Genomic DNA, 25834 nt, shown 5'->3' with positions numbered 1-25834 from the left:
TGACACCCCAATTACAAATAATAAAAATATGGCTGCTCAGTACTTACAAGACTTGGACAAAACCACCTCTAAACTTTCCCAAGATTACTAACTCTAACAGTATATCAGAGACTTTCTGACATATTGAGCCTGTCTTTCAAGCAGGGCTGGAGGTTTGCTGTCTCTAGTTAGAATAACAGTAAAAGTTCAGTGGAAAACCCCAAAAATACCTAGAAAAAGGCAAATTAGGACTGGCATAATAGGAGCAAGCTATCTCAGTATTGTTGTCAACTTTACTGAACTGGCATTGATTTTGCTGAGGATAGTAACCGGGCCATGGCTTAGATTATTATTGGCACAGACCTCTGAAATTTCTTGTGCAGCAAACAGCTTTATTGAGTAGTGTCTAAGCCTGTCCATTTTTTTAATCCCCCCCACCCCCCCCATCCAGGTACTTATAAAATACATGACTTCTTAGAGTACACTGCATTTTAGTAGTCATAGGTTGATGGCCCTAATATCTTCTGAACTACACTGAATCACCTCATGAAAAGCTCATGGGCACCTGAAAAGTTATAATTCCCAACTCATAGCTGTGAATCCTGCATAGAGACTGAGGGTCAAACTGGAAGTTTAAGTTTGAAACAGGCTTACAGTCTTGAAAAAGGTCCACTTCAAATCCTAAGATCAATGTTGCACTACCAGGCCTACTGCAGCCAAATGGCTTGCAAACATCACCACTATTTTGAGATTATGGTCAGACTTTGATCTGAGTACTCTGTAGTAAAGTGTACAGACTGAAAAAGAAGAGAAACAATGATTCAAAAACTCCGTTGTCTTTAAAAGACAGGACTTTTTGTGCTGTGACAGCATAAAAGGAAAGAAAGTTTCCTCTTGCTTTTGCAAATCATATGCCACTGTCAAAATAAGTCAGAATCACATCACGAGAGGGAGCTTTTAGGTTCAACAGTCCATTAGCACCTAGCCTAGGGAAGGAAACAGGAATCAAGGAAAGGACATGGTAAACATGGCGATCCATGTAGTGAAATAATAATGTAAAAAAACCCCATGAACAAAAAAGTTTACATAAAGTACAAACTTTCATTATAAAGAAAGAATAGAATTCATGACAGACTTGCACACAGGATCAGTAAAAAGAAAAAACAAGAAAAATTCAAGATGGAATCCAGAATATGTACACCAGACACTAAATTTCTGAGTGAAAATATAAATATCAGAAGAACAAACCAAAGTAAACCAAGTGCGAGGTGTTCATTTGTACTGTTAACAGATTTATATTCTGAATGGACTGTTCCCATAACCAAAATATAATTGTGAGAAAGTTAATATGTGACATGGAATCCAAACCACTAAAGAACAGTTTCCTGGTAAAGCAACATCTCTTTTAGCGTCCTGAATAACCAATGTGTTATTCAGAATTTAACTGAGACTAGGTGAAGAGGAGAAAGTAATTTTGTTGAAATGAAAAGATAATGATGCAAGTGAAACACTCATTGAAGGAAACATCAGATTTACCAAGTTAGGCTCTTTGGAAGGAAATGTTAGAGAGTTCCCTGATTTGGGAAGCATAATACAATGTTTTAAAACCCATACTTCAAACTAATGAAAAAAGGTTGTGAAACAAATGTCTCGATTCAAGGCAGCTTGACACCAATGTGTGGTGTACAGTTCTTTTACTCATCTAATAATATTGTAACTGAAGCTTCTGTAAGAGCCTGGCTAAGTAGTTATGTTTTTGAAAGATGTGAACATTTCTGTATGTAGGAAAATAAGCAACAGACTAGTTTGTTTAAAAATAAGCAGTGGATAAAGTGACAAAAATCCTATGAAAAGCTTCCAAAGTTTAATTAGAACCAGCGAAAACTCTTTTCATAAGACATCTTGCTTCATTAATCTAGGGAGTCTGGATTCTAGTATAGAGTAGCATTGCAACCAGTGGAACTCTGTGTGGTTGGCACAGTCCAAATGAACACAACCCTCCAAGGTCAAGACTGGAATATTTAGTGAGATTTTGCAGCTACATATAGAGGATGATGCAGAGTTAAACAGCCAGACAACACTATTAAATACTGATGACGAATCGTGTGTAATCCTTGACTAACTAACCAAAGTTATAAGTTTGCTAGATTCACAGGTCAGTTTGTGTTTCCTCTGTGTATGTTAATTCACTCTTATGACTTGATGAGATTATAAATCACAGAAAAACTTAACCCTGGATTTTCCAATATGTAAAGACATGTGGTACAACAAATAATGAGGAACAATGCAATGAGGTGAAAAAGGATCTACATCATTGTCATTTTGCATAATTGGGCAATAAATTCAAAATACAGTCAAATAAAACAATGTCAGCCACTATATTTCTGAATGAAGAGGAGAGCTCTAACACAAATGGACACAGGCTTCTGAATATAATAGCACATTGCTAATTACAGGCAAATTACTGAAGAAACATGCTTAAAATCACTAGTGTATTAGCAAAGCTGAGTATGACATTAGAATAAAAACTAGAGACAGAATGCAAAAGAAAGAATGGTCAGTTTTAATTATCAAAATCCGTTTTTTGCTAGAAGCCTTATTCACTGTTCCAAAGCTAAAATAACAAATATATATTACAGACTTACTGGTAATTGCTAGAACAGTGGGATTTTATATGTGTACATATATGTCCATTCCAGCTTCTGAGCTTGGTTGTGATATATTGTGAGTCAACTTCTGCAGTATTTATGTTTTATCAATTAGGTATTATTATCTGAGTCTTTGACTGGAGGTCTCTGTTTAATTACTCCTGACTCAAATAAGCAATAGAGTGTAGGAGTGGTTGGAAAACATCAGTGCCATTTTACAAACTACATACAGAAAAGTACTGCATTTTTATGAAGTCTTGAGTTTGATGAACAGTAGACAACAAATTATTTAAGATCTTGAGCTCATTATTCAGAAAAGACAAATAAAAATATCTATTATATGAGAGACAATGTTGTTAACAATTAAAAAAAGTTCACAGTCACAGTAGGATGCTGTTTATAACCACAAATCTGAACATTCTGTTGGAATTTAACTTTAAAGTCAAATTCTAGATCTGATTCTTTGCTGGACTGTTCCTATCTTTCACCATTGCTTAACGCTGTTCATCTGTGCACCATGCTTGTGGATCTCAGTGTAAGACAGGGCTTATTTAGTTAAACGTTTCTAGTTGTTTTACATATGCAGTTTGGCAACAACAAAGAAATAGTAACTTTAAGGCAGATAAGATTTAAGACAAGGAAAACAAAAGGATGGATCATAGGCCAGAATCAGTAATGGCAGTGATCAATCTAGTAGTAGGTTGCTCAGCTTGCCAAGGATATCATGTATATTCCCCCTTTATGAAAATGCAGTAAAATTACTTTAATACTCGACCTTTTAATATAGAACAGTAATTTGAAGTATATTAAGCTAGATGAAACAGAAAATTTTACAGTGAGTGATGAAAAGCAATAGTAGCAAAGGTATCTCTTTATTCTAAGAATTCGTATCACTTATGTCTAGTTCTTACAAGAATGAGGATTATGATCCTGATTTAATGAAATAATTAAACTTTTTATCAAGTTTGATATGACTTGATTTACATTTGATTACTTGCGCACTTAAATTTTAGGCAGGTACTTATGTGATTACCAAGTGAATTGAAAGTAGTAACTCAACTCCTTTATTGTGGTAGCAAGAACACCATGTAATGAAGTTTTGAAATATATAAAAATATATACACCTGTGTCTAGGGCTTGCCTAAACTGCAATGATTACTTAAAATTATCCCTTTTTTTTTTTTCTCCTACTGCTGTCACACTTGAAAACATGTCTGGTGTGACAAAACTGACTGATCTTATAGCAATGGATAGACTGATCTATAAGCAACTTGTAGACCATTAATAACTTTCATGTTCAGCTGGCAAGCTAATACGAGTATATATCACATACACGTGCTTAATTTTGGTGCTGAACTTAGTTCACATCCCCTGGGTGTCTGATAATTCATTTGTGATAAATTTGTTCTTGACATAATCAGTAATTTTAATATGTTAAAGTTCACACTTGTGTAATACATTTACACTGACTACAGTTCTGTTTAGGATTCATTGCCTTTCTACCTTTAATCCCATTTAAATACATTTAAAATATCAGCAAGACTAACTATACACAGGTAACAGCTGCTTCAACTTAAAATGGAGACTTCAGTCTCTTCATAGTAGCACCTTCCCTTTACATTCCATTTGAAAAGCTATTTTTCATTAACATAGAAATTAAGTTTTTCTTTTAATTTCCAGAAGTAAATCCTAAAATTCTGTAATTTACGCTACTGGAAATCAGTGACAAAGCAAAACTTTATCCATGAATCACAGATATCGAACTAGTTATTGTAATCTACTTGGTTTTGTTTTCTTTTTTTTTTTTAATTAAAAACAAGAATAACAAAGAACTTTTATATTTATTCATACTGAGCTTGCACTTTTTCTAGTTTTTATAGGGAGAAGTACTCTTTTATAAAATCAACCAGTTTCATACTGGGATAGTAACAGAACAATGTAGGGAAAATAACTTAGGAAGTCACAAGGGGAAAGAAAAATAGGAGGCTATCTTTGCTATCCAGATAAGTAATAATAAAATGCAAATACAGCAACATGTGTAAATGGAATACAGCTTTAAGTGTGGAACACCTGTGGATGGAAACACTTTCTGGAAATGTTCTCTCCATCAGTTACAGAAAGAATTTAGGCTCTGAGTTTAAGCTGTAAGAATTACTCATCAGATGTCTGAAGTAATCAACATAGATGGTATAATTGCAGCCTTGTTCAACATACTATTTCATGGATAATGAAAATATTTTCATTACTAGTGAAATACTATGTTGCTTTATATACTGTGCAATATATTTATCAAATTAAATTAATGGCAAATATACTACATGATTCATTTGTTTTTAAAACTAAATATGTAACTTCATAAATATGTTGTCATGATTATGTTAGCTCTCAGATTATATAGATGATCAGATTGTACAGAAGATGGTTTATCTCTGTTAGTGAGATAGGTGTTAGGCAGAAACTTAAAAATTAAAAATCAGGAATACCCAAAGTGAGTGTCATAAATCCCTCCTTGTACCTTTCTTGTACCATAGCCTTGGCTTAATGTGGTTATTTCCGATTCTATAGATATTTACAGCAAAAAAGAGGCCACAGAAATCATGGGCAAGAAGATTGCCATTTTATACTCCAGCATATTTTCTAGTACCATAATCTAACAAAGAAATTAAAGCAAAACAGTGCTATAAAACAGGGAATACATTAGAACGGAACCAAGGTATGTCTTTAAGGTGATAAGAATAAAGATTTCAGAAGATCACTATATAAACTATTTTGTTAGCCCTATCAGTGACTGCACACATTTTTAATACATCTGAAAAAAGACAACGAAGGTAGTATTAAAGTACTCCTGCACAGCAACCTGCATCTTCAACAACATTCTTCTGACATGTATTCACAGCAAGAGCCAAGTCCCTAATTTGAGGATTTGCAGTGAGCTTTCTAAATTACATCTATATACAATTTATTTGATCATTTGTAAGAACTGAAATCCATGCACCTTTAAGGAAAGGAAAGTGAGAAACCAAAGTAAGTGAAAATAGGCTTAAAAGACAACTGACCTTTTTCCACTTCATTCAGATTAGCAGCTTGCAGTGACAAAGACAGAAGAGACAAGAGACTTTTTACATTGTAATACAACAGCATAGCACATTAAGCTAATGCACAACTATAGCAGCAGAGAGGTTGATATAGCAAAATGAAGCAAGCTTCAGAGTCTCACCTACAGCAGAGCAAAACAAACAGAAAAGGTAAGAAGTACATGCCACTGGTGGCATAAGAAAGGTTTTACTTCTGAATCAATTAGATCTGTGATCTAATGACTGATGATAATGAGTAAGAGAAATGATCATCTGTAATCTATAGAATGTACATAAAATGACCTGAAGTTTAGTAGACTGAGGTTAAAATAAAGGAGATGATAATGTTAAGAGAATAGCAAGGTTAAAGAGTGCAGGACATAGTGAGGTAGTTTAAATGTTTTATTTCTCAAGGTTTCATCAGACACTCTTGAGTGTCTGCTGATTCCATTTGCTTACTGTTGCTTCAGAGTTATAGTTGGGATCTTAAGAAAGCTCATAGTATAGTGCAAATACCATTCTTTGTCCTTCCACCTGTAACTGTGGAGGTAATTGTAAAACTTAACTGAGGCAGAGAAAAATGGATTCCTGATTCTTAAGTAACAAAATAATAAGCTTTTTTAATTGTTTGTTTTTAAATCAACACTGTATACTTGAGAAGTGTCAGTTTTCAAGGGGTTGTTAGAAAAGTCAAAAAGTGACTGGTTGGTTTTACACTGCAACATTCTTTACAACATTTTCCATATTTTTTGTATGTATTTTCAGATTTAAGTTGGGATTCTAACAAGCCCTCCACACGAAAATAAAATTTTAAAGAAGAGTGATTTACATTTCATACCATCAGGTTTCAGCTGACGTCTTCCTTGTACTGTGCTACTGAAATGTAAAGCACATTTGCAGATAACCATTCACCCAGAAAAACATTCTGGGCTGATGCACTTCCACATTCAGTACATATATGCTGTGACATCTTGAACACAGACAATTCAAAGTACTGCCAACAGAATTAAAAGAGAACAGGACAAGCCTATGGTGGTATTTTCCTGGTATGTATAATGTCCCAGTCTCCAGTAACTTACAGCTCAGGGACTTTCTAAGCTAGAGATAACTGTCTTTGAATTCAAAAATCTTGTTACCTACTGAAGATACAGACTGTTTTACTGATCGTTAATGTACTTTTGCCCAGCTAGTACATGAATTCATTTAGTGAAAAATACCTTTCATAAAAAAACAGATTAGCAATATGCATATCTGATTTTAACCTGTTAAAACAGATACCAAAATCCAAATGTTTACAAAGGTCCTCATGAAAATCACTGTGTCCGTACTGGACAGGGATTCTGTTCCTTCTCTTTCAAATCAGGCTATAGGCCAGAGAAAAAAATATCCTACAAATAATTTGGTACCTCATACACAATTGAGGCAAATGCAAGGTTACTTTATGTTCTGAACACTGCCATTTCTAGATCCTGATGTGTCCAGCCTCTTCTGTCAGTCTAATTCTTAACACTGAAGGTTATTTAATTATTATGCAAGATTAAAGATGATGGATGTGAAGACCCCTCAACTAGCTCAATGTTTTATATTTTGTCTTTACAATTAATGTCAAAAATTATTTAGGATCTCACACATTATGTCCTATACTCAGATGCTTTGTAAAAGATAGCTAGTATATTGTAGAATTCTGTACTGTATCCTGTGGAATGAAAAACCTGAAATTTGCTACAATTTTTGCTCAACTTAACCTATAAAATGAGCTGAGGCTCTGGTGTTTTATGTTTAAAAAAATACATGTGTCTGTTTTTGGTAAGGTGTTGAAAAAAATCTCATGAGATAGTGTAAATTCTCAACATTTTTTTTAAAAACAGAACAGCTAAACTTACTGATTACAAGTAGATTGTTTTGATTTATTTTAGAGCTGGTGAGACGATTCTCACCTACTCACATGACCTACTGACTTCAGTAGCGATTATGAGTAGGCATTGCATCTGTAAAAGCAAATCTCTTTTTCTGAAAGAATTACAGTTAGCAAACAAAAATGCTTGCCATGTAAACTCATAGGTATTTTCCTTTTAGAATTATGCACAATTATGAATCAAATTAAAAAATACACTCTCCTGTATTTTGACTGAAGAAGCACAACTGCAATACAAACATTAAAAGCGTTACCAATGTTTATGCTTTCCTTTTTGCTCTAACCATACAGGTGTACAGAGAAACGCTACAACTGCTGTTTCAATTGTAAATGTAAAATGTATGTTTCAATTACAATACTACAGAAATGCAGCAGGCACCCTTAATCAAAGTTTTAGGCTAGCACATATAAACAAGCCTTTGTATCCACTCCATGGATATTTAATACAAAACAGTCCTTCCCATGGCATACTGTGAATACAGCAAGCTATTGACTCGAGCACTTAAATGCATCTAGAGCAACATCGAAAACGAAGAAATGAATGACACAGGTAAAACCACCTGCAAAGCTGCCGAGGAGGAATGTACATGCAAATGAATTGTCTGCTCTCTAATAGATATATGAAACCCCTTAGCGTGAAGCCGCTGAACAGGAATACTGGACTGATGTGACTCTGGTTTGCTTTCTCTTCCAACCTACACAGTGGAATATCTGATCTCATTTTTAAAGGAGACAGCAATTGATCCCAGAGGAGCTGAAGCCTGGTTTACATACAGCTGAAATATAGTTATAGGAGAAATAGCAAACACCTGGCTCTAGTTATTGATGCTCCTACCTATTATTTGTTTCTAAGGTTTGAATTGTCTATTGCTCTTAGGCATTAAGGTATCAGTACTTGGCAAAACAGTATTTTGTCTAAGCAGAAGATTATGTCTGTTCTTGCAGATGTGGACCATCCACTTATTATTAAATACCTTATTCTGGCTACTTATACTTTTAACCTGTATTGTTGTAGGTATTGTAGCTTATGCTATACGGGGAAATTTCTAGCAAACATTTACCCAGCATAAGTACGGGATGAATACATACATTAGATTATGAAGTTGTTTTTCTTATACCTGTGTTCTATCATCTTTGCTCACTGTGGGTTTCCAAAATTTAAATATTGACTTTAAATTTGAATACCCTAAAACATTTGAGCAATCCAGTAAGTTGTAGAACTAATGATGGAAATACCCTGGATTAAAAAGGAGTTAGCTACATTTTCGATAAATTAAACTAATTCAGGAGTTCACCTCTCCTCCCAGTTTTCCAGAGCTCAAATTTAGTGCTCCTTGAGGATACTGAAAAACTCATTGGACAGATTCAATAGCATTGATTAAAGTAAAGATATAGGATGACACCTAGAAACTGAAAAATATTACTGTTCTGCTAGAAATTCTTGAATTACCTGTACTTTCTTTTATACTCCTACCTGTATATTCAGGTGGACAAAGGCAAGTATAGTTATTAATTCCATCCACGCAAGTAGAATTATTCTCACAGTCATTGTCTTCACAGTCATCAACATTTACTTCACAGTTTTCACCTTCAAATCCATCTGCACAAGTGCACCTGTAATACCGAAGGCAAAACTAATCACATGGACATTTTAGCTGGGGACCAGACAAGAAGTTCTGTAATTAACAGGTACAATAATTCATAATCACTATCCCATAAAGCAACATGGTTGATATAATGTGAAAAATCATATAATAAATGTTTATTTTTCATATTTTACATTACAGAAAAAAGGCTTCTAAATTTGTGCCTTAATTTTAGCTTGAGGACCTTAAATTAAATCACTGAACATTCCTTTTGAAAAGCGTGATGCCTTTGTATTATAAGATTAGATTACATTTCTTATGGAAAGTGATTTTTTTTTTTTAAGTTAATCACATGGAAAAGACTGTGGAATCGAGGATTTGTGTGCAATAGTAGTGTTCCACTATCATTCAGTTAAATACACCAATATAAAGCTCTGTTTAATGTTCCATGCACAATACATGCATTAATACATAAAACCCAAGCCTGTATAAACTCTTCAAAGCAGTAATTTTTCTTTGCTTTTACATATGTTTATACAAAACAAATAAATCAAAATAGACAGGAAACGTAAAAGATCACTCAAACATGACTACACATACGTTTTCAGGTAATATACACTATCTATAATTTCAGTGGCTTCCTTGATTTTCAAAATATGCAGTGTTAAAACAAATAAATGAAAAAGGTCAAATCCTGAGACATGAGTATGTCACTTTAAATTCTAGAGGCATATTATTAAGATGTACACACTTAATTTTTAATAGAAAACTATTTAATCTTTGGTCAGAATTTGGATTAAAAAATAAGAATAATGTCATAATGAATTGCAGGATAATGAATGGTATCTTTTCAAAGTGTCATTTCTAACAAGCCTGAGGTGTAGATTATTAAATGACTAATAATTTCACATAAGAATGCTAAAGGACTTTGTTTCATAATTCATGAAGTACATCTGGAGTAATTGTACTGTGTGATTAAATAACTCAAGATTAAAAATGCTCACAGCATGTTTATCTGCTGGCATAGTGAGTTTCAAATAAATCATTAATTTTCTTTTTCACTGGGATTTACATTTTATCATTTACATGCTGTCTGTTGAAGTAATACACATGACAAGAGATGAATTGTGAGATTTTTTCAGCAGCGATCTAGCTAGCTATTAATTAGCATAATCGAGTCAATACTAGGTTGTCTTGACCTGATATGCCTCAACTAATCACAGCCATTTGTTATTGTTTTTAACAGTTTCAAAGCTTTAGAAGCTTTCCAAAGATGGCAACATGTTCTGAAAACTTCAGAAGCACTGAAAATCTACCTTTGTAGTGCACTTATCAGCAAACACAGAGAACCCAAAGATTAACATCAAAATTATTTCAGCATATAAAACTCAGTAGTTTTCCATCCTGTTATTACAATTAAAAACAACCTACCAGAAACCATCTTTTTCTCCTTCTTTCAAATGACAAGTTCCGCCATGGTGGCACGGGTTACTAATGCAAGCATGAATGGGAATATCACAGTCTTGACCCTATGCAGGGAACAACAATTATAATTTAAGAAGAGAATACAGACACTAGTGGAAGGGAGCCAACTAAAACATAAAGGTTCTTAAGGAGAAGCTTACACTGCAGTAAGCTTTTTCCTCTTCATTCAGTACCTACCTTGAAACCATATGGGCAAGTACATCTATAGAAGTCAACTGGATCATTGTTGCAGGTTCCCTCATTTTTACATGGATTTGATAAACAGGGGTTACACTTAGCAAGAATATTAACATCCACGGGCCCTTAAAAATACAAATTCGATAGTCAGAAACAATCAACTATTAATTTATATTTGACAGGATATATCTGCCACGTTGCTTTAAATTTTAAAATGAAACTTATATTTTAGACTTCGTGGTTCTACATGAATAGAATGTTGGAGTGTCCTTAATTCTTTTGACATGACCACATAAATTTGGGTTGTATTTTTGATTAAATTATCACTTTTTTAAAAAATAAGCTGACGCCAAAGTGATTCCCATATCCCCATTCTCTGAAATCTGTACAGTTCTGATCCATTATAATTACCTTGCTTTTGTATTAACAAAATGAAGAATGCAATTTCAGCTTTTGTCTCTTCAGGAGGTAAAAGTTGCCTATGAGAAAAAGGGCTATCACAGTTTGCAATCCCGCCCTTGATGGTGTTACTGAGAACACTATTTTAATGTATTTTTGTTTTAATTTATTTTTTATCTGCAGGATCACAGAGCTGGCAAAATAAACCAGTAAAATTACCTGTAAATTGGTTGAACATCTGCGAACTGTAATGTAAATTTCATTGTCTAAGCTATCTCACCAGAAGTAGCTCTATATTGTGCCTTGCTCCCTTATGGAATCAGCCACAGTTCTGTACATTACTGCATTAGTTGAGCCCACAAATAATGCAAAATGTACCATGAACCTATGTGCAAATGAGGGCTGAAATCCATGCTTGCAGTCTAGTTTCTTATATTAATGATTATAACGACGGAGTTCAGAAATGAATATTGACAAAATCTTAAGTTTCATGAGCCAGACTTGGAGATTTGCCCGACATAAATCTTATCCCTATTATATAGATATTTTTTAGATATTTATTTTTCTGTCATTTTACAGTTTTAATACAGCCTTTTCATGGTGAATTTTCAAGTTAGGAACCATCAGGTTTTAATTTTTTTTTTGCCAAACAACCAAAGAAATAACTGGTTATTTGTGAAAAATTAGAAATCACTTGTGCATAAATAATGATTGATTTTCATACACTTTGTGATAAACAAAAGATTGATTACTGTAAGAGAAAAGGGGGTGACTTGGCCAAATGCCGATTAAGAGAATGAACCTACATGCTCTACTATCTCCAGCTCTATGGCTTGATGACATTACTGCCTCCAGCTTGATTTCAGATTTCACCTATGAAAAGAACTTAGTTATCCACAGGTGATTTGTACATTTAAGGAATAACCAGTGATTTCTTCTAACTGGACACAAACCCCAAACTCCTGAGACCTACTGGTGGAACTGCCCAATTGCTTCGTAACAGGTTTTACTCAATGAGCCAGACTGCAAAGTTTTCCAAGATAACAGAGCACTTTTACTGAGATACTGGTTTAGGTTTTTTTTTTTAACTTAGATTTCTTAACTTTCTTTACTTATTTTTCTCTGCAAAATTAATCTCAGCTAAGTCATTATAAGCAGCTGGTATGGAAGGAAGCCATGTGATTATAAGAATTCAGTAGGGGCTGTTAGACAGGGAGAGGCTGACTTTTTTTTTTATTTTTTTTTTAAATCTGCAGTTGCTGGTATCCTTCTGTGTCACAGCTTGCAAGCAAATCCAGAGATGAACACAGTAATCTATTATAAAATGCTTATTGCCAAAGCCAACAATCTATATGGATCATTGACTGTTCTTGTCTTCATTACCTTATTTTGAAAGAGAAATCTATACCTGATTAAAGTTTCTGTTAGACCAGCAAACAGCAGAGGTAGAAAAGTTGGAACAAACACCATAGAATTAACATCTAGAAAGTCCTGCTTGTGTACTCTACACTACTGCTGATTATTGCTAGAGTATGTTAAAAGGTTTCTGTGAAAAAAATAAGGCACATACTGAAAAAAAAAAATTGTAACATTGTGCTGTAGCCTGGAAGTCTATGCTTCCTTGCCTCAACTGTTTATTCTGAACATCATACCCTCTTTTCTACTTTCTTATGCAATAAAATGTTAATTATTTGGCAATGAATTAAGAAACATTCAGTAATTAAGGTTATTTTCCTAAACGGATTAGCAATCTAAATTTCACTTCCAAAACAGAGCCAGAAAATGGGAACCTAAGTCTCAACAAGATAGTAAACAACATTGTATCTGATTTTGTGCTGTGTTTATGTCAAACTATTATATATGTAATATCCAATAAAAATTAACATTTTGATTTATCATTCTTGAGTTGTAAGATCAAAAAATGGAAATATTTCAGATATTTTACTGAAGTCTAATGGAAAGCCAGTTCTGGAACCTATTTTCATTTGCACTGTACCATTCCTTTCTCTTTCTGCTTGCATGTGTTAAAAGACTTGTATATGAAAAAGAATCAGGTTAATAAACTATAATTTAGTTTTTCACATTGTAGACATATATATTCTTGAATAAGCCCTAACTGGAAAAAAAATCCTTAAAATAAAATAAAAAATAAGCACTGTTCTTTTGCAAACAGTGAAAAGCTAACCATATTTTATTGACAAACATACACACACACACGTGGCTATCTAATATTTTTGAAGAAAAACATGACACAAACCCTCTCAAAATCAGCTTTTAGAGAAACCTGTTGCAATAAAAACTTTAAGCTCTGACTTTTTATGACTCAAGAACTCCTATTCTCTCTTGCACATGTCAAAATCATTATCTACACTGAGTCACTTATTCTAAAGCTGCTAATTAAATCACCGATTCTAGTACAATGCAGTGGAAAGAAACATTTCAGCTAGATAATTTTCAGACCTCAAACCTAGGCTTTTTAAAATAACAAAACTGTTCATACAGTATGTTAAATGATATATCATGAAGAGTCAGCTGTAAATTCATTAAAGGGGAAAACAAACAGTAAACATGCATGTCTGAGGAAAAAAGTCTGCTTGAGGTACACAAAGGAAGGTCAGAGAAGGTCCATTCTTAATCAGATCACCCATTCCAGATCTACTTATAACCTTACCTGTATCAGAAAACCACAAGGCCCTGGAATCTCTAGAAGCAGGGCATGGATGGTAAAGGGGTAAAAGATTGAGAATCTGTTTAGAGGCTACATAAAAAGGAAAAAAACACCTCTAAACCTAGAAAAAACAACCGGAAGAAGAAAATACTACAGGATGATTCCTGGAGTAAAAGAATTTATAAAATTAGAGTAAGGTACAGTGATTTTTGGAGCTTTACAACTGAGATATGACTTCATTTTAAAATGCTCATTTTCACTGGGAAGTATTCATTATGTAAGTCAAATTCAAGCACCGATTTCACTTTCAACTGAATCCGAGATACTGATAAGAGGGAATTACACACTATTCTTTTCCTGTAATACATATACAATAGCAGACCATCAACAGATATATTCGAAAACAGTCCTCTCACTCATAGCCTAAAATTTTGGTTCTAACAGGATATAGCATTTTCCTATTTCTATTCAGCAGTTCATTTTTAAGCAGAAGATAAAATTACTTATCTTTGAGTACAGACACATAATGTCTTACAGGGCCATCATCTAATTGAAAAGCTGCTGATATGCAATCTGTAATTATGACCATCTTCATAGAACAGTGGCAGGAAAATTATTTTCTCTCAAAGGTATCCATAATACCAGATCTCACTCTGGAAGTGAAACAAATACAGTTCTTACCCTGCATAATATAAAGGATATTTTCTGATGGGCAAGAGGGAGTAAGATACACTTTCTGGACTGTCTGATAGAAACATAACAATGATTGTAGGCAGGGGTGATACAGTTTTTAAAACTCACAGAGCTGGAAAATACCAAACAAGTTCTCATGTCCCTGCAAATATTCTTCACTTATATCCCTACAACAGCGTGTAATAAGAGCATATCTGCAATAATGTTCAGTGGATGCTCGTAGAGAAAACGATCAGACTGGTCAGCAAATGTCTGATCTAAACTCAGATTAAGGGTCTTTGCAACAGATGAGTGTCATATGCATGAACACTGGCATGACATCAGAGATCTACTGTTGAAAAAATTGCAGGAAGGATTTGAAGGGAGAGACAATTCATTGGCATCACACGCAACAAAATGGTTTCCAGAGGTTTATGTTTACAAAAGAAGTTTTCTGACAGAAAAGCCTGAGGAGCGAAGACTAAATAGGATGAACATGCAGTAAAGAACAACTTTGGATGAGACAAACTCTGACAAAGTCCAATCGCTGTTTTAAGGAAGAAATTACAAAGGGATTAGCTCACCTTTGAAGACACATTAACAGATGAATAAGTCAAAATAGCTTGAAGATTACCTAGACTGTGCAAATAGGTTACTTCTGCAAGACTTAAGATCATATTTATCTGATGCCTCAGAAATAACAATAAGCTTGGTAACAGCTTACAACTATAAGCACACATAAATTTTGTTGGGTTTTCTTTTTCCAACTGGGGATTTCAATGTTTCTAGATCGGACTATGAAAAGTGAGCTACAGCATAAGTTTTCTGTGTTTTCAAATGTTTAAGGAAGGAGAAATGGATGGAGTAGGGGAAGATTAAACAGTAAACCAAACCAAGTTCTCTCTCCCACATGAAGAAAAAAGGTACTTTTCTAACCAGAAAATAGTAAGGTTCAGAAAAAGAACCTAGGAATTAACAAACAGAAATGTAAGTTGTGACACAAATGCCAGCCACATTGGTACCAACATGGAGAGAAACACTCTTGATCCAAACCCTGAGAAACCTCCCCACATAACAACATTTTAGAGTGAGACCTCTATAGAGGTAATCACATCCCTTTATCTACTTTTTTTTTAATGCATTCTTCTGCAATATCAGAGAAAGCATTCTGGACATATTGATGCAATTACATACCACTGAGAAAATGAAGGCTGCAAGGATTATGGATGTATTTACAGTTTTTACTGTAATCAGTCTGAAGGAAAAGGACATTCTTTGGCTAAGGGAAGTGTAGATGTTTAAATTGTAGTTCATGACTGAGACAGTACCAAGTACCTATGTACATCCATGTACTGAGGAATACTGTACTGCAAGTCCAAAGACTTTTTTTCTCCATCTCCTGTTAGAAAAGAAATAGGCATTGAAATCTTTATAATAAATGCAGTTCCTGGATGGAACCAACGGTTACATCCCTCAGTATGAGGGGGAACGATGACAAGGCAGAGTGAAGATGCTACAATAAATGTATTTAGAGTACACAGGATTCTTATTTCACAGCTCAACTATTTGTAAAAATTCAAAACTGAAACCTCAAAGAGAAAAAAACAGCAGTACCTTGGCAAGTAAATTTTTTAGAAGGAGTTGTGAGAAGAAGTTTATCTGCCATTTCTCCAGGACCAGCACAACGTGCAATACCAGGTTCTTTGTATTCTGATTTTACCCAGTCAGATAGCCACTGCATGTTACAATCACAATAAAGAGGATTTGCTCCAATAGCCCTATGGAAAACAGACAAACGAAAAGGGAATAAAGTTTTAAATGGGCGCTTTTAAAAAGAAAACCCAGAAAACAGATTGGCAAAAAAACCTTCAAACCACAAACCTGCCCTCCCTCCACCAGTTTGACCCTAAGAGCATGAAGTGTCTGGATTTGGGTTCTAAATCAGGAAGTGACAGTTTTAGCAGTAAACTTGGTCCAGAAACCTTGCTATTCTTAGCTGCATTGTGTGTGAACTTTGGAGAGCTAATACTAACTATCTCTGTTTCACCGTTGGTATGTAATGGCTGCATCAGCAGAATGAAACGGATTCTGGGAAACTAAGTTAGCAAGAATAAAGCACTTCCGAAGCAGCTAAGGCAGCCCCACAGAGTTCCACCCTGATATTTTTCCTTTGCAGTTTATGGCTCCCAGGCTGGTACAAACCATCTGTTTCTAAGCTTCCAAATTTCATTTAATTATTTCCTCTTTGGAGCTCTCCCACTGAACTCACAGCTATGCACAGAATTCTGTAAGAGGTTTCTGCTGCATAAGTAAATAAAACTACATTATCTTAGCTTTGTTGTAGTAACATAAAAATTGTCCCATTATGAAAGCAAATCCATTTATTTACATAAATCTGATGTTTTTTAATTAAAAAACAATTTAGCTAGAGATTTTCAGAATTAATTTCCGTAAAAGCTTTTTAAGTGTCTATTTTCTCTACTAGAAACTATAAATACTCTTAAAACTCTGAGAACAATTATTTGTGTAGTTAATTTGGAGGGTAGAAGCATTGTGCTATTTTATATAGATGTACTCATATTCCTTTTAAGAAATACAATAATAATAGAACTTTCAACAGATAATCTTGACATGTGCACACACTGTCAAATGGCCTCCTTCTCCAGATGTTTCAGTACTTTTTTTCAGATTGTTCCACAACTTTGGATCAGTGAGTCTTCTAGAGATACAAGAAAATGTTTGGCAAGCAAAGGTGGTAGAAGCTACCACTGCTGAAACACTCTTTTCTGTCACACAGAGCAGGAAGCCCTCTCTTAATTATTGCTACATACGTCCAGCTGAACACAAGGAATGGTATATACTTGTTCAGTCAGGCTTAAGTCAGAATATTAACAAAAAACAGAGCTAGTGATAGGGAATTTCCCATGCAAGGGGAAATACCTAGAATTTGTCCACTCCATATTTGCAGGAGTGAATGTCAGCCTGAACTGAGATAACACAATTGCGCTGCTAAAATAAGAATGTTAGCAATGATAACTGGTAGCCATTACGAAAAAAATAACAGCAACAAGAATCAAATCTATGTAAGTTTTACTGGTATTTCATGCAGATAACCTAGATTAATAGTAGCATTTGAATGAATTATCAATTACTTAAAGCTTGATCAGTATCATCAAATTTCTGAGAAATGCCAAATTAAATGTAAATGCCCAATACTGAACTAGAAGCACATAACTGAGTTTTTAACAGTGGCCGCTGTTCAGAAACATAAAAGTCAGATATGTCTAAAGGCACTAGTCCACTTACTCCTCAACTGCAAGCAAAGATTTAATTATCCATAAACACAATGAGGTTTACAGATAGGTAACTTGCTCTAATCTATGTTCCCACTGAAAATTAAAAAACAGGAAAAGTATTGCCTTAAATGATGTTCTGAAATCAGATGCCATGTATTTAATGTCAACTTAACAGACACTGACACAGAATCATAGAATAATTTAGGGCACTCCGGAGGTCACCTAGTCTCGCCTCCTGCACAAAGCAGGGTTCACCTCAAAGTCAGAGCAGTGTTGCTCAGGGCCATGTCCTGCTGAGCTCTGAAAATCTCCAGGGATGGAGATTATTATGCTTCTTTGGGCAACTTGTTCCAAAGCTGAACCACCCTCAGAGTGAAGAATTTTTTGTTATGTTCAATCAAACTTCCCTTGTTGCAGCTTCTGACTGTTGACTCTTATTCTTCACTGTGCACCTCTGAGAAAAATCTGTCTCCAGCATTGCCGTAATGCCCTTAGAGGTTTAAATACTACAAGGTCCCTCCTTGGCATCTCCTTCTCTAGGCTAAATAAGCCCAGTTCCTTTAGCCTCTCCTCACAGCTCATACAATCCAGCCACCTCCCCCCACCTTGCTTGCCCCTATTCTGGATTTGCTCTGGTTCATACACATCTGCTTTGTACTGGAGAAACTGAACACATATTCCAGATGTGCCCTTAGGAGGGCCGATCAAAAGGGAGTGACCGCTATCCTCAGTCACCTGGCTGCTCCCTTTCTAATTTGGCCCAGAGTGTCTTTAGCCTTCATTGCCATAAGGGCACCTGGCAGACATCTTCAATTTGCTGCCCACCAGGAGGTCCAGGATTTTTCTGCTGAGCTGGTAGCTCTCTGGCCAGTCCCCAGCCTGTACTGATGCATGAGCTTGTTCCAGAGCAAGCCTCTGCATTTTGTCTCTGTTCAACTATACGAAATTTGCTAAACGTAACATAAAAAAATACAGTTTTCATCTGAATACTCACAGGTGTGATAATGCTGAAAGATCATTAAAAGCTCCTTCAGGAACAACAGAAATATCATTTCCATGTAAAGACCTTCAAAAGAAAATAAACAGAATAATATATAAGCATAAAAATCAGCAGGTTAACTTTGCACATGTCATCTTTGGTAAACAGTTTTCAGCTCTTCACATTTTTTTTCTTCCAGTTCCTCAATGTTATCAGCTGGTTGGGTTTTTTTTTTTTTTCACGCTCTACCTGGCAGCCTCCTCATCACTTGATTTTTTTCATCCTGAATTTTCATAAGAAATGTTAATAATATGATTCTTTTTAAATTGAAAGAATAAAGGTCAGTAAAAGTGGGCACACTTCTGCAAAGTACTGATCGGATTTAGGGATAGCAAAAGAGTTGTTATTTCTGTCTTTTTCAGCAATTCCCTGAAATTCCCATTAATTATGTTCATACCTTTTTTTTAATCTTTCATGGATTCATGGAAAATACAGGCATTGACTGTTCATCAATATAAGTATTAAGGTTGTTGCCCTAATTTGATAGTAAAGTTAAAGAACTAAAGACCTTATTAAGCTTCAATACCTAGTGTTATCTCTCCTGTTGCAAACCTGCACAAAAATATCTCTCCTTTTCTATAAATTCATTCAGTAACACGTAAATCTAACACACATAGAATTATGGTTCTTGAAATTATCCATATTTATATAAAATAACTGACGTTATGTGAGCACACTTAAATAATGCTGTGCTTGAGACATTTAAACCAACTATGCTATTAAATGGTTATAAACTACCCAAATGGAGGCAAAAATTACATGTTCTGCTGGGGACTTTTGCGAAAGAACTTTTGCAGTTTTGTGGTTGGTGGTTGGTTTTTTTTCTTAATGAAAAACTGAAGCTGTAAACTAGACTGACTGTTCTTTATTTTCCTTTGTCCCTTCTTGTGCCCTTTCAACCATGGTTTCCTAGTGTTAAAATGGAAAGTTTTCTTGGAACCAAAAAGTAATTTTATTGATTTTCAATAGTAAACCATGATGTAATGGCTTTGGAAATACTCCCATATTAAATGAAACAACAAAGAAAGAAATTTATTGTTGGAATAAAAATATTCAAAATTCAACTGCAACCCCCCCTCCCCTTATATATACTGAGAAACTTATGCATGTGGCATTTTTGTTAGACTTTAATGCTTATAACAAGGAAAAACATAACACAAAACCAAAATACAGCTAAGGTTAAAAAGCAGAAAAGAAAAAAGTGTATATCTGTATATACAATGTTGTCCAGGGCCATATACTTCTTGCGCAGCACTTTGAGAGTATACTTCCCCAGAATGAAGCCACTTAGATTTTTAAGGCTGACTAATTATTACTTCTCAAATACTTGATAGGTTTTAAAATCTGGTAACTTTCTACAGATTTGCACTCTGTTGTACACAAATAAAAATTCTGGAAAATAGAAATGGTTAAAAAATAATACTTACAACAGCCTAAGAGATTTCAACCCATCAAAAGTCCGTGCAGGGATACACCTCAGGCGGTTGTAACTAAGAATTCTGAAAATATATCAAATACTGTCAGCAAGTATATCAGCCATTCAGTAAACAATGCAGAGCATGACCAAAACCAGCTTTTGCACACATAGCTAGTTAGGAAACAAGTTATTTTACAGCCTCCACAACAAGCAAGCTTTAACATCAACTAAATGCTCTTTCTTTTCAAGACAAAAAACCCCACTGTAATGCTTCCAAAGAGTCACTGTTACATGTTTAAACTTACAAGGTGAGCAGCTGAGTCATGTTGCTGAAGCTCTGATTAGAAAGAGTGCTGATTCTGTTGTTACTTAAATCTCTATAAAAAATAAATGCAGAAATTCAGATCTTAAAATGACTGCCCCAGTCCTGAAACACTGTAAGTTAAACTGACAGACACATTATATTTATTAGTAGAAGCAGTATCATCATTGGTATCAATATTTAAAGCAGCACATATTTTTATTTTCACATGCCATATACAAGCCCAGCAAGTGTTTAGCTTGATCAATGAAAGGCATTTTCATTTCAACACAGATGAAAAAGCAGTGCAATGCATTCTTATACAACAGCAATGTCCATCATGCTACTGAGTTAATAATGCGATCCTACATGAACCCAAGTATAGAAATTAAAGTGATGTTTTAAAGTGGAAATCATTCTAGTCATGTCCCTAATGACACCTGAGTAAATATAATCTAATACTCTACTTAACACTTACATGCTGAAGACATCAAAGCCCAGAGCTGTTATTATAAAGAACACTATCTAAGATTTATAGAGAAAGCCTTAACATCATTTTTGTTGTTCAATATTCTAATGAATAAAATCTTAAGCATAAGTATGATGGAAGCTGGAGTGGTATGCTGGTAGCTTCAAAGATAGTAGCTTCAAAGAAGCTTTGAAGAAGCTATATTAAATGTGAATACTGCTGTTTCTTATTCTTATATTGTGCTTTAATTTTCATTTTATGTTGACTATTTCACTATTGTTTACTGTCTTTTGTGGTGAAATATACAGCATTTATTTCTGCGGGGACCTTGATATTTTAACTTAAAAGAGTACTATTGAATAGCTATGCAATATACATATTTCTCCCCTTGGAATTTCATGAAAGCATGTAAGACAATTGACTCATAATAATAAACATATTAGGCAAGTATAACAGAGCAATCTATTCAAAAGAGAAGGAAAAATTTAGAAATAAACAATTTTCTTTGTCAATCTGGAACTGGGGAGACTCGTATATAATTCTTTGTTTGGCCACAGAAGAACTATGCATAGTGTTTTTGGTTTTCCAAACATAGCTTGAGGAACATTCTCAACTTCATAAAAGCAGTATGAGGATGCATTCAGAAGAGATTACAATAATGTGCCCCACAGGTCTGATAAATAGAGACTAATACTTGTCTTATTTGCATTTTTTTACTGTTCATATCTATAATTTGTTGTATTATATTTGCTAAATTGTTTGAGTGTATTTTCTGATTAGGAGGTGAAGCTGTAAGATTTCTGGCTGTGTTTGTCAAAAATAGACCGCGAGTACCTAGTCTCTGTGATGGAAGCCTTGTCACTATGACTCTACCTAATCTCTAGACATATATCCAGGCTCCACTAAGACTGTTACTGCACACAGTCCTATCTATACACTTGCTTCTTGTACTGAGGTTTCAAAGTTTATATTTTCTGTGGGCTGCAAGTTAAATCTTGTATAACTTCCCTAAACAACCCACAAAGATTCCCTATAGGTTCTAGGTTGTATACATTTGAGAACATTGCAAGGGTTTTTTCCTGATGTTATTGGCAAAATACAAAAGTTTTGGAAACATGCTTTTCTAAATTTGTGACCGTGACCGCTTTTGTCTAGCATGAGGTAAAAAAAGGAAATCCAGTTCTTGTTTTTGAATGCCAAACCATTTTCAATTTTTGCAGCAAAGCTCTAAAACCCAGTCAAAAAGAAATTTAAGGGATTTTGTTACTCCCCTCCGTTTTTTTATTCTGATTATAATGAAACCACAAACTGCTTTCAGAATGCTACACAGCTCAACGTCAGCTGGTATAAATTTTTATAGTCCTAACAAAGGCCATGGAATTGCAGCCATTTACATCGACAGTCTTCCTGTTTCTCTGACTGTACTCTTACAAAGTACAGAATCATATTTAAATCGTTCATGAAGGAGACATAATAAATTTTAGAGCAGCTAGTGATTTGCCTCAAATCACAAAGTGAGTCAGCAGTAGAGTTGGGAGTAAGGCATTCTAGACAAGCTCTCTTCTTGAGTCATTAAACCATATATAGTGGGAGAAACAGAAGGGGTTACACTCAAGTGCTACAACAGCTGTATGTGCTATTCCTATGCGAAGCATACCATGGAGTGAAGCATATCACAAAATGTTTCTTTTGTAAACAAAATAATTCTAGTGCCTTTATGGAGCTGCGTAACAAAATGCTGTACTACTCTAACACATTTTGTAAGATCTTGCATCTCTTTTCAGGTTAACTCTAACTTTTGCTTATTTGTGATATAATCACTGGAATGAAATGCCCCTGTTTATAAAATGTGACTGAGTATATTATTTATAGGATGTGGTAAGTAGAATAAAATATCCTTCATTATAAAATGTGGTTGAGTATTATATTTGCTAAAAGATATGATACATTTTGTGTTTTTTTTCTTAGAACAAAATCAGGTATAATGAAGTAGGTTTTTTTGTTTGTTTGTTTTTTTTTTCATTCCAGTAGAGTATGTTGTTCTAAAACTACTTACATGAGTGTTAAATGCTTGTAGTTGGAAAGCTCTTTTGGAACAAGGGTAAACTGATTTCCATCCAAATAACTAAAACAGAAAAATAAAAACATAAAGCATTATTTTTTCATTAACAGTAGCATATGCATCCACTAATCTTAGAATCCCACAGTAAAGTTAATAACAAATGATACATAGTATTCCTGTTTTATAAGAAATGTTGCTTATGAATTTTGGTTTTTAGAGAGACACAACTGAGGGACCTGCAGATCCAAATGCTATTGTATCAGATATTATTATAGTATAAAGTAACAGTAATAACAACCAACTCTTACATAGTATTTTCTATTATTTTGTAAAGCCTTTGCAAAATGAGGTATTTATCATCTCCATTTCACACATGCTTACAGGATGAAAAAGTAAATCTGACTTCTGCACAGTTAAGTCACATTAAGTGTGGATTTTGAGCTATTGTAATTAGAAACAGACTCTAACATTGCAGAAGTAGTCCTTACAGCAGAAACAGCAAAGGCTGGTCCTGTCTCTAACAGCAAATTCATTTGTCATTGCCTGCAGTTCAGGTCACCTTGCCTAATTTCTCCCTGTATATCTCATGATATATTCAGCGTGACATACTACAAGCCTCTTCCTATGGAGTGGAACTTTAGTCAGTTCCTACTGACTAAAGGCAGTAATCAGTTACCCTTCACTAGAAAAGTTAGATTTTTTTTTCCTCTTTGTAGGTTTTACAGCTCCATATTATATTGCTTGCTCTTCTCCCATGCTCATATTTCTCAATAACAGACTTGTTCATCCTTAGAGTTAACAGGTGCAGAGCCATTGAGCTGTAACAGCACCCGAGTCACAGGCAAAGGAAGGTACAAGCCTTGCATAAAAGCTCCCAATGTGCAGTCAGTCATTACAAAATGCAAGTGGAGGGGCTCTTCATGTAACCAGGGCAAGGAGTTTAGAGATGATAAGAAGTGCTGAATTTACCTGATTCTCTGAAATGGGGCAAATGACTTGCTGATGGTGGTATTACTTGAGCCTCCTGGAACCCAGGTAAAAACTACACCCTCATTATCCCTATACAAAGAAGATATTTTCACCATCCACATGCTTGGAACACACTTGAGTTAGGAGCAGCCTCTGATAAAGACATTCTTAGATTAATTTTGAGCTTAAATGTTTTAAGCATGCTGCAGCATCTTTGGAAACTTTTGTCTTGACTAAATGGATGGGCTGAAACACAGTTAAACTTAATGAAATAACTGCCTACATATAAACAAAATGCTTTTTCTTTCCACCTTTTTTCCCTTGGACCATGCCTTCCTTACAGCTGCTTGCCAATTCAAAATATGTGTCTCAACAAGTTTTATGCTTACACTATGTTAATGTCATTACATAAACGGTGGTGAATGGAGCATGGGCTCATACACTTAATTATTAAAAAAGAAACCAACAACATTTAAACTTTTTGAAGGAGTAAGTATTCTGAGAAAATTCTTTTATCAACAGATAAATTAGGATATATTGCTTTAGCTTCATTAGAACTGAAGTACTAGAAGTATCCACTTGGCTGATAAAAATTCCTCCTTGTTGAAATGAAGCACTATTAAGATATTTGATAAAACACATGATGAGTATGTCTTGGAAGGGTTATGCATGCTAATGAACAAGATGAATCAATCAGTATGCATCTGCTAACATGAAACCACCTCCATTATCCTTTTGAAAAATATGCTAAATTGCATGCTTAGACACTTATTAAAGCTACAAAATTGTACACAAATGAGTTTTCAGTCATAGTCAGGGTTCCACTTGCATCTCCAAAAGTATCTCTCTTTAGCTGCTTAATTTTACGTTGTATTGAAGCCCTTGCATTGTCAAACTGTATTTATTAGGCCAGCCTATATTTAATTAAGTCATCTTCTATTAAAGAAAAAAATACAACACCAAAACCTAATGAAATAAGTTATAGGTTTATATAGCTGTGTGCTAATTTGAGTTCTTAGTAGTTTCTCTTCATTAATGACTAAAGCCTCTTGGATGCTATTGAGCACCAAACTAGTGGTGGACATTTCAGAATCTTCTGTATAATACCAAACAGTAAAACAATAAAACTGTTTTAGTGACTTAAGGTACAAAGTTCTGATATCTTCTGAAAAAGCACCACATTAATCTGTCATTATGAAGCATTAGTAATTTAATATTAAATACTTGCCATATGTAACACAAACCCAACCATTTTTTCTGGTCAATAATTTCTATCTATTTCTTTCAATCTTGTGACTTGTCTGATCAAGATGCAAACCAGATGATTAACCCAATTTCTAGGTTTATATTTCCCCTTCATAATGCATGAAAATTGACTCATCTAGTCTTATGAGTAGCTTATTCAGTTACTTTCTTCAACAATACATGAGGTAGCAAGCTCTTTTTATATCAATGTCACTGTCCCTCTGCCTATTCAAGTTATATCTTTTCATAAAATGCAATCTGTACCATTATTCTAATATAAAAATGTATGAAGAGATTAATAAAAATATCCCAGATTGCATAAGGACTGCCTATACAAAAAGTAAGACTTTCTATTAAAACCAGCCTTTCTAAAACATCACAAAACCATGTTTATTATGAAATATGCAAACATATTAATAGATTGTTTTCTTTT

The 25834-nt window shown here is 34.4% G+C and overlaps 1 protein-coding gene across 1 annotated transcript in view; it reads right to left on the bottom strand.

The window, feature by feature from the left end:
• Positions 1 to 25834, bottom strand: part of SLIT2 (slit guidance ligand 2) — a 285421-nt gene that overhangs the window by 25552 nt on the left and 234035 nt on the right. Inside the window, 8 exon segments of the mRNA XM_068404267.1 lie at positions 9091 to 9230; positions 10634 to 10731; positions 10865 to 10989; positions 16218 to 16381; positions 18894 to 18965; positions 20366 to 20437; positions 20661 to 20732; positions 23182 to 23250. Of these exon segments, the coding sequence (XP_068260368.1) occupies positions 9091 to 9230; positions 10634 to 10731; positions 10865 to 10989; positions 16218 to 16381; positions 18894 to 18965; positions 20366 to 20437; positions 20661 to 20732; positions 23182 to 23250 (812 nt within the window).

This window comes from Nyctibius grandis, chromosome 6 (genome assembly GCF_013368605.1).
Source record: "Nyctibius grandis isolate bNycGra1 chromosome 6, bNycGra1.pri, whole genome shotgun sequence".
Lineage (NCBI taxonomy): Eukaryota > Metazoa > Chordata > Aves > Nyctibiiformes > Nyctibiidae > Nyctibius > Nyctibius grandis.
Note: the sequence above shows the minus strand (reverse complement) of the source record. Positions and strands in the feature narration are given on the sequence as shown.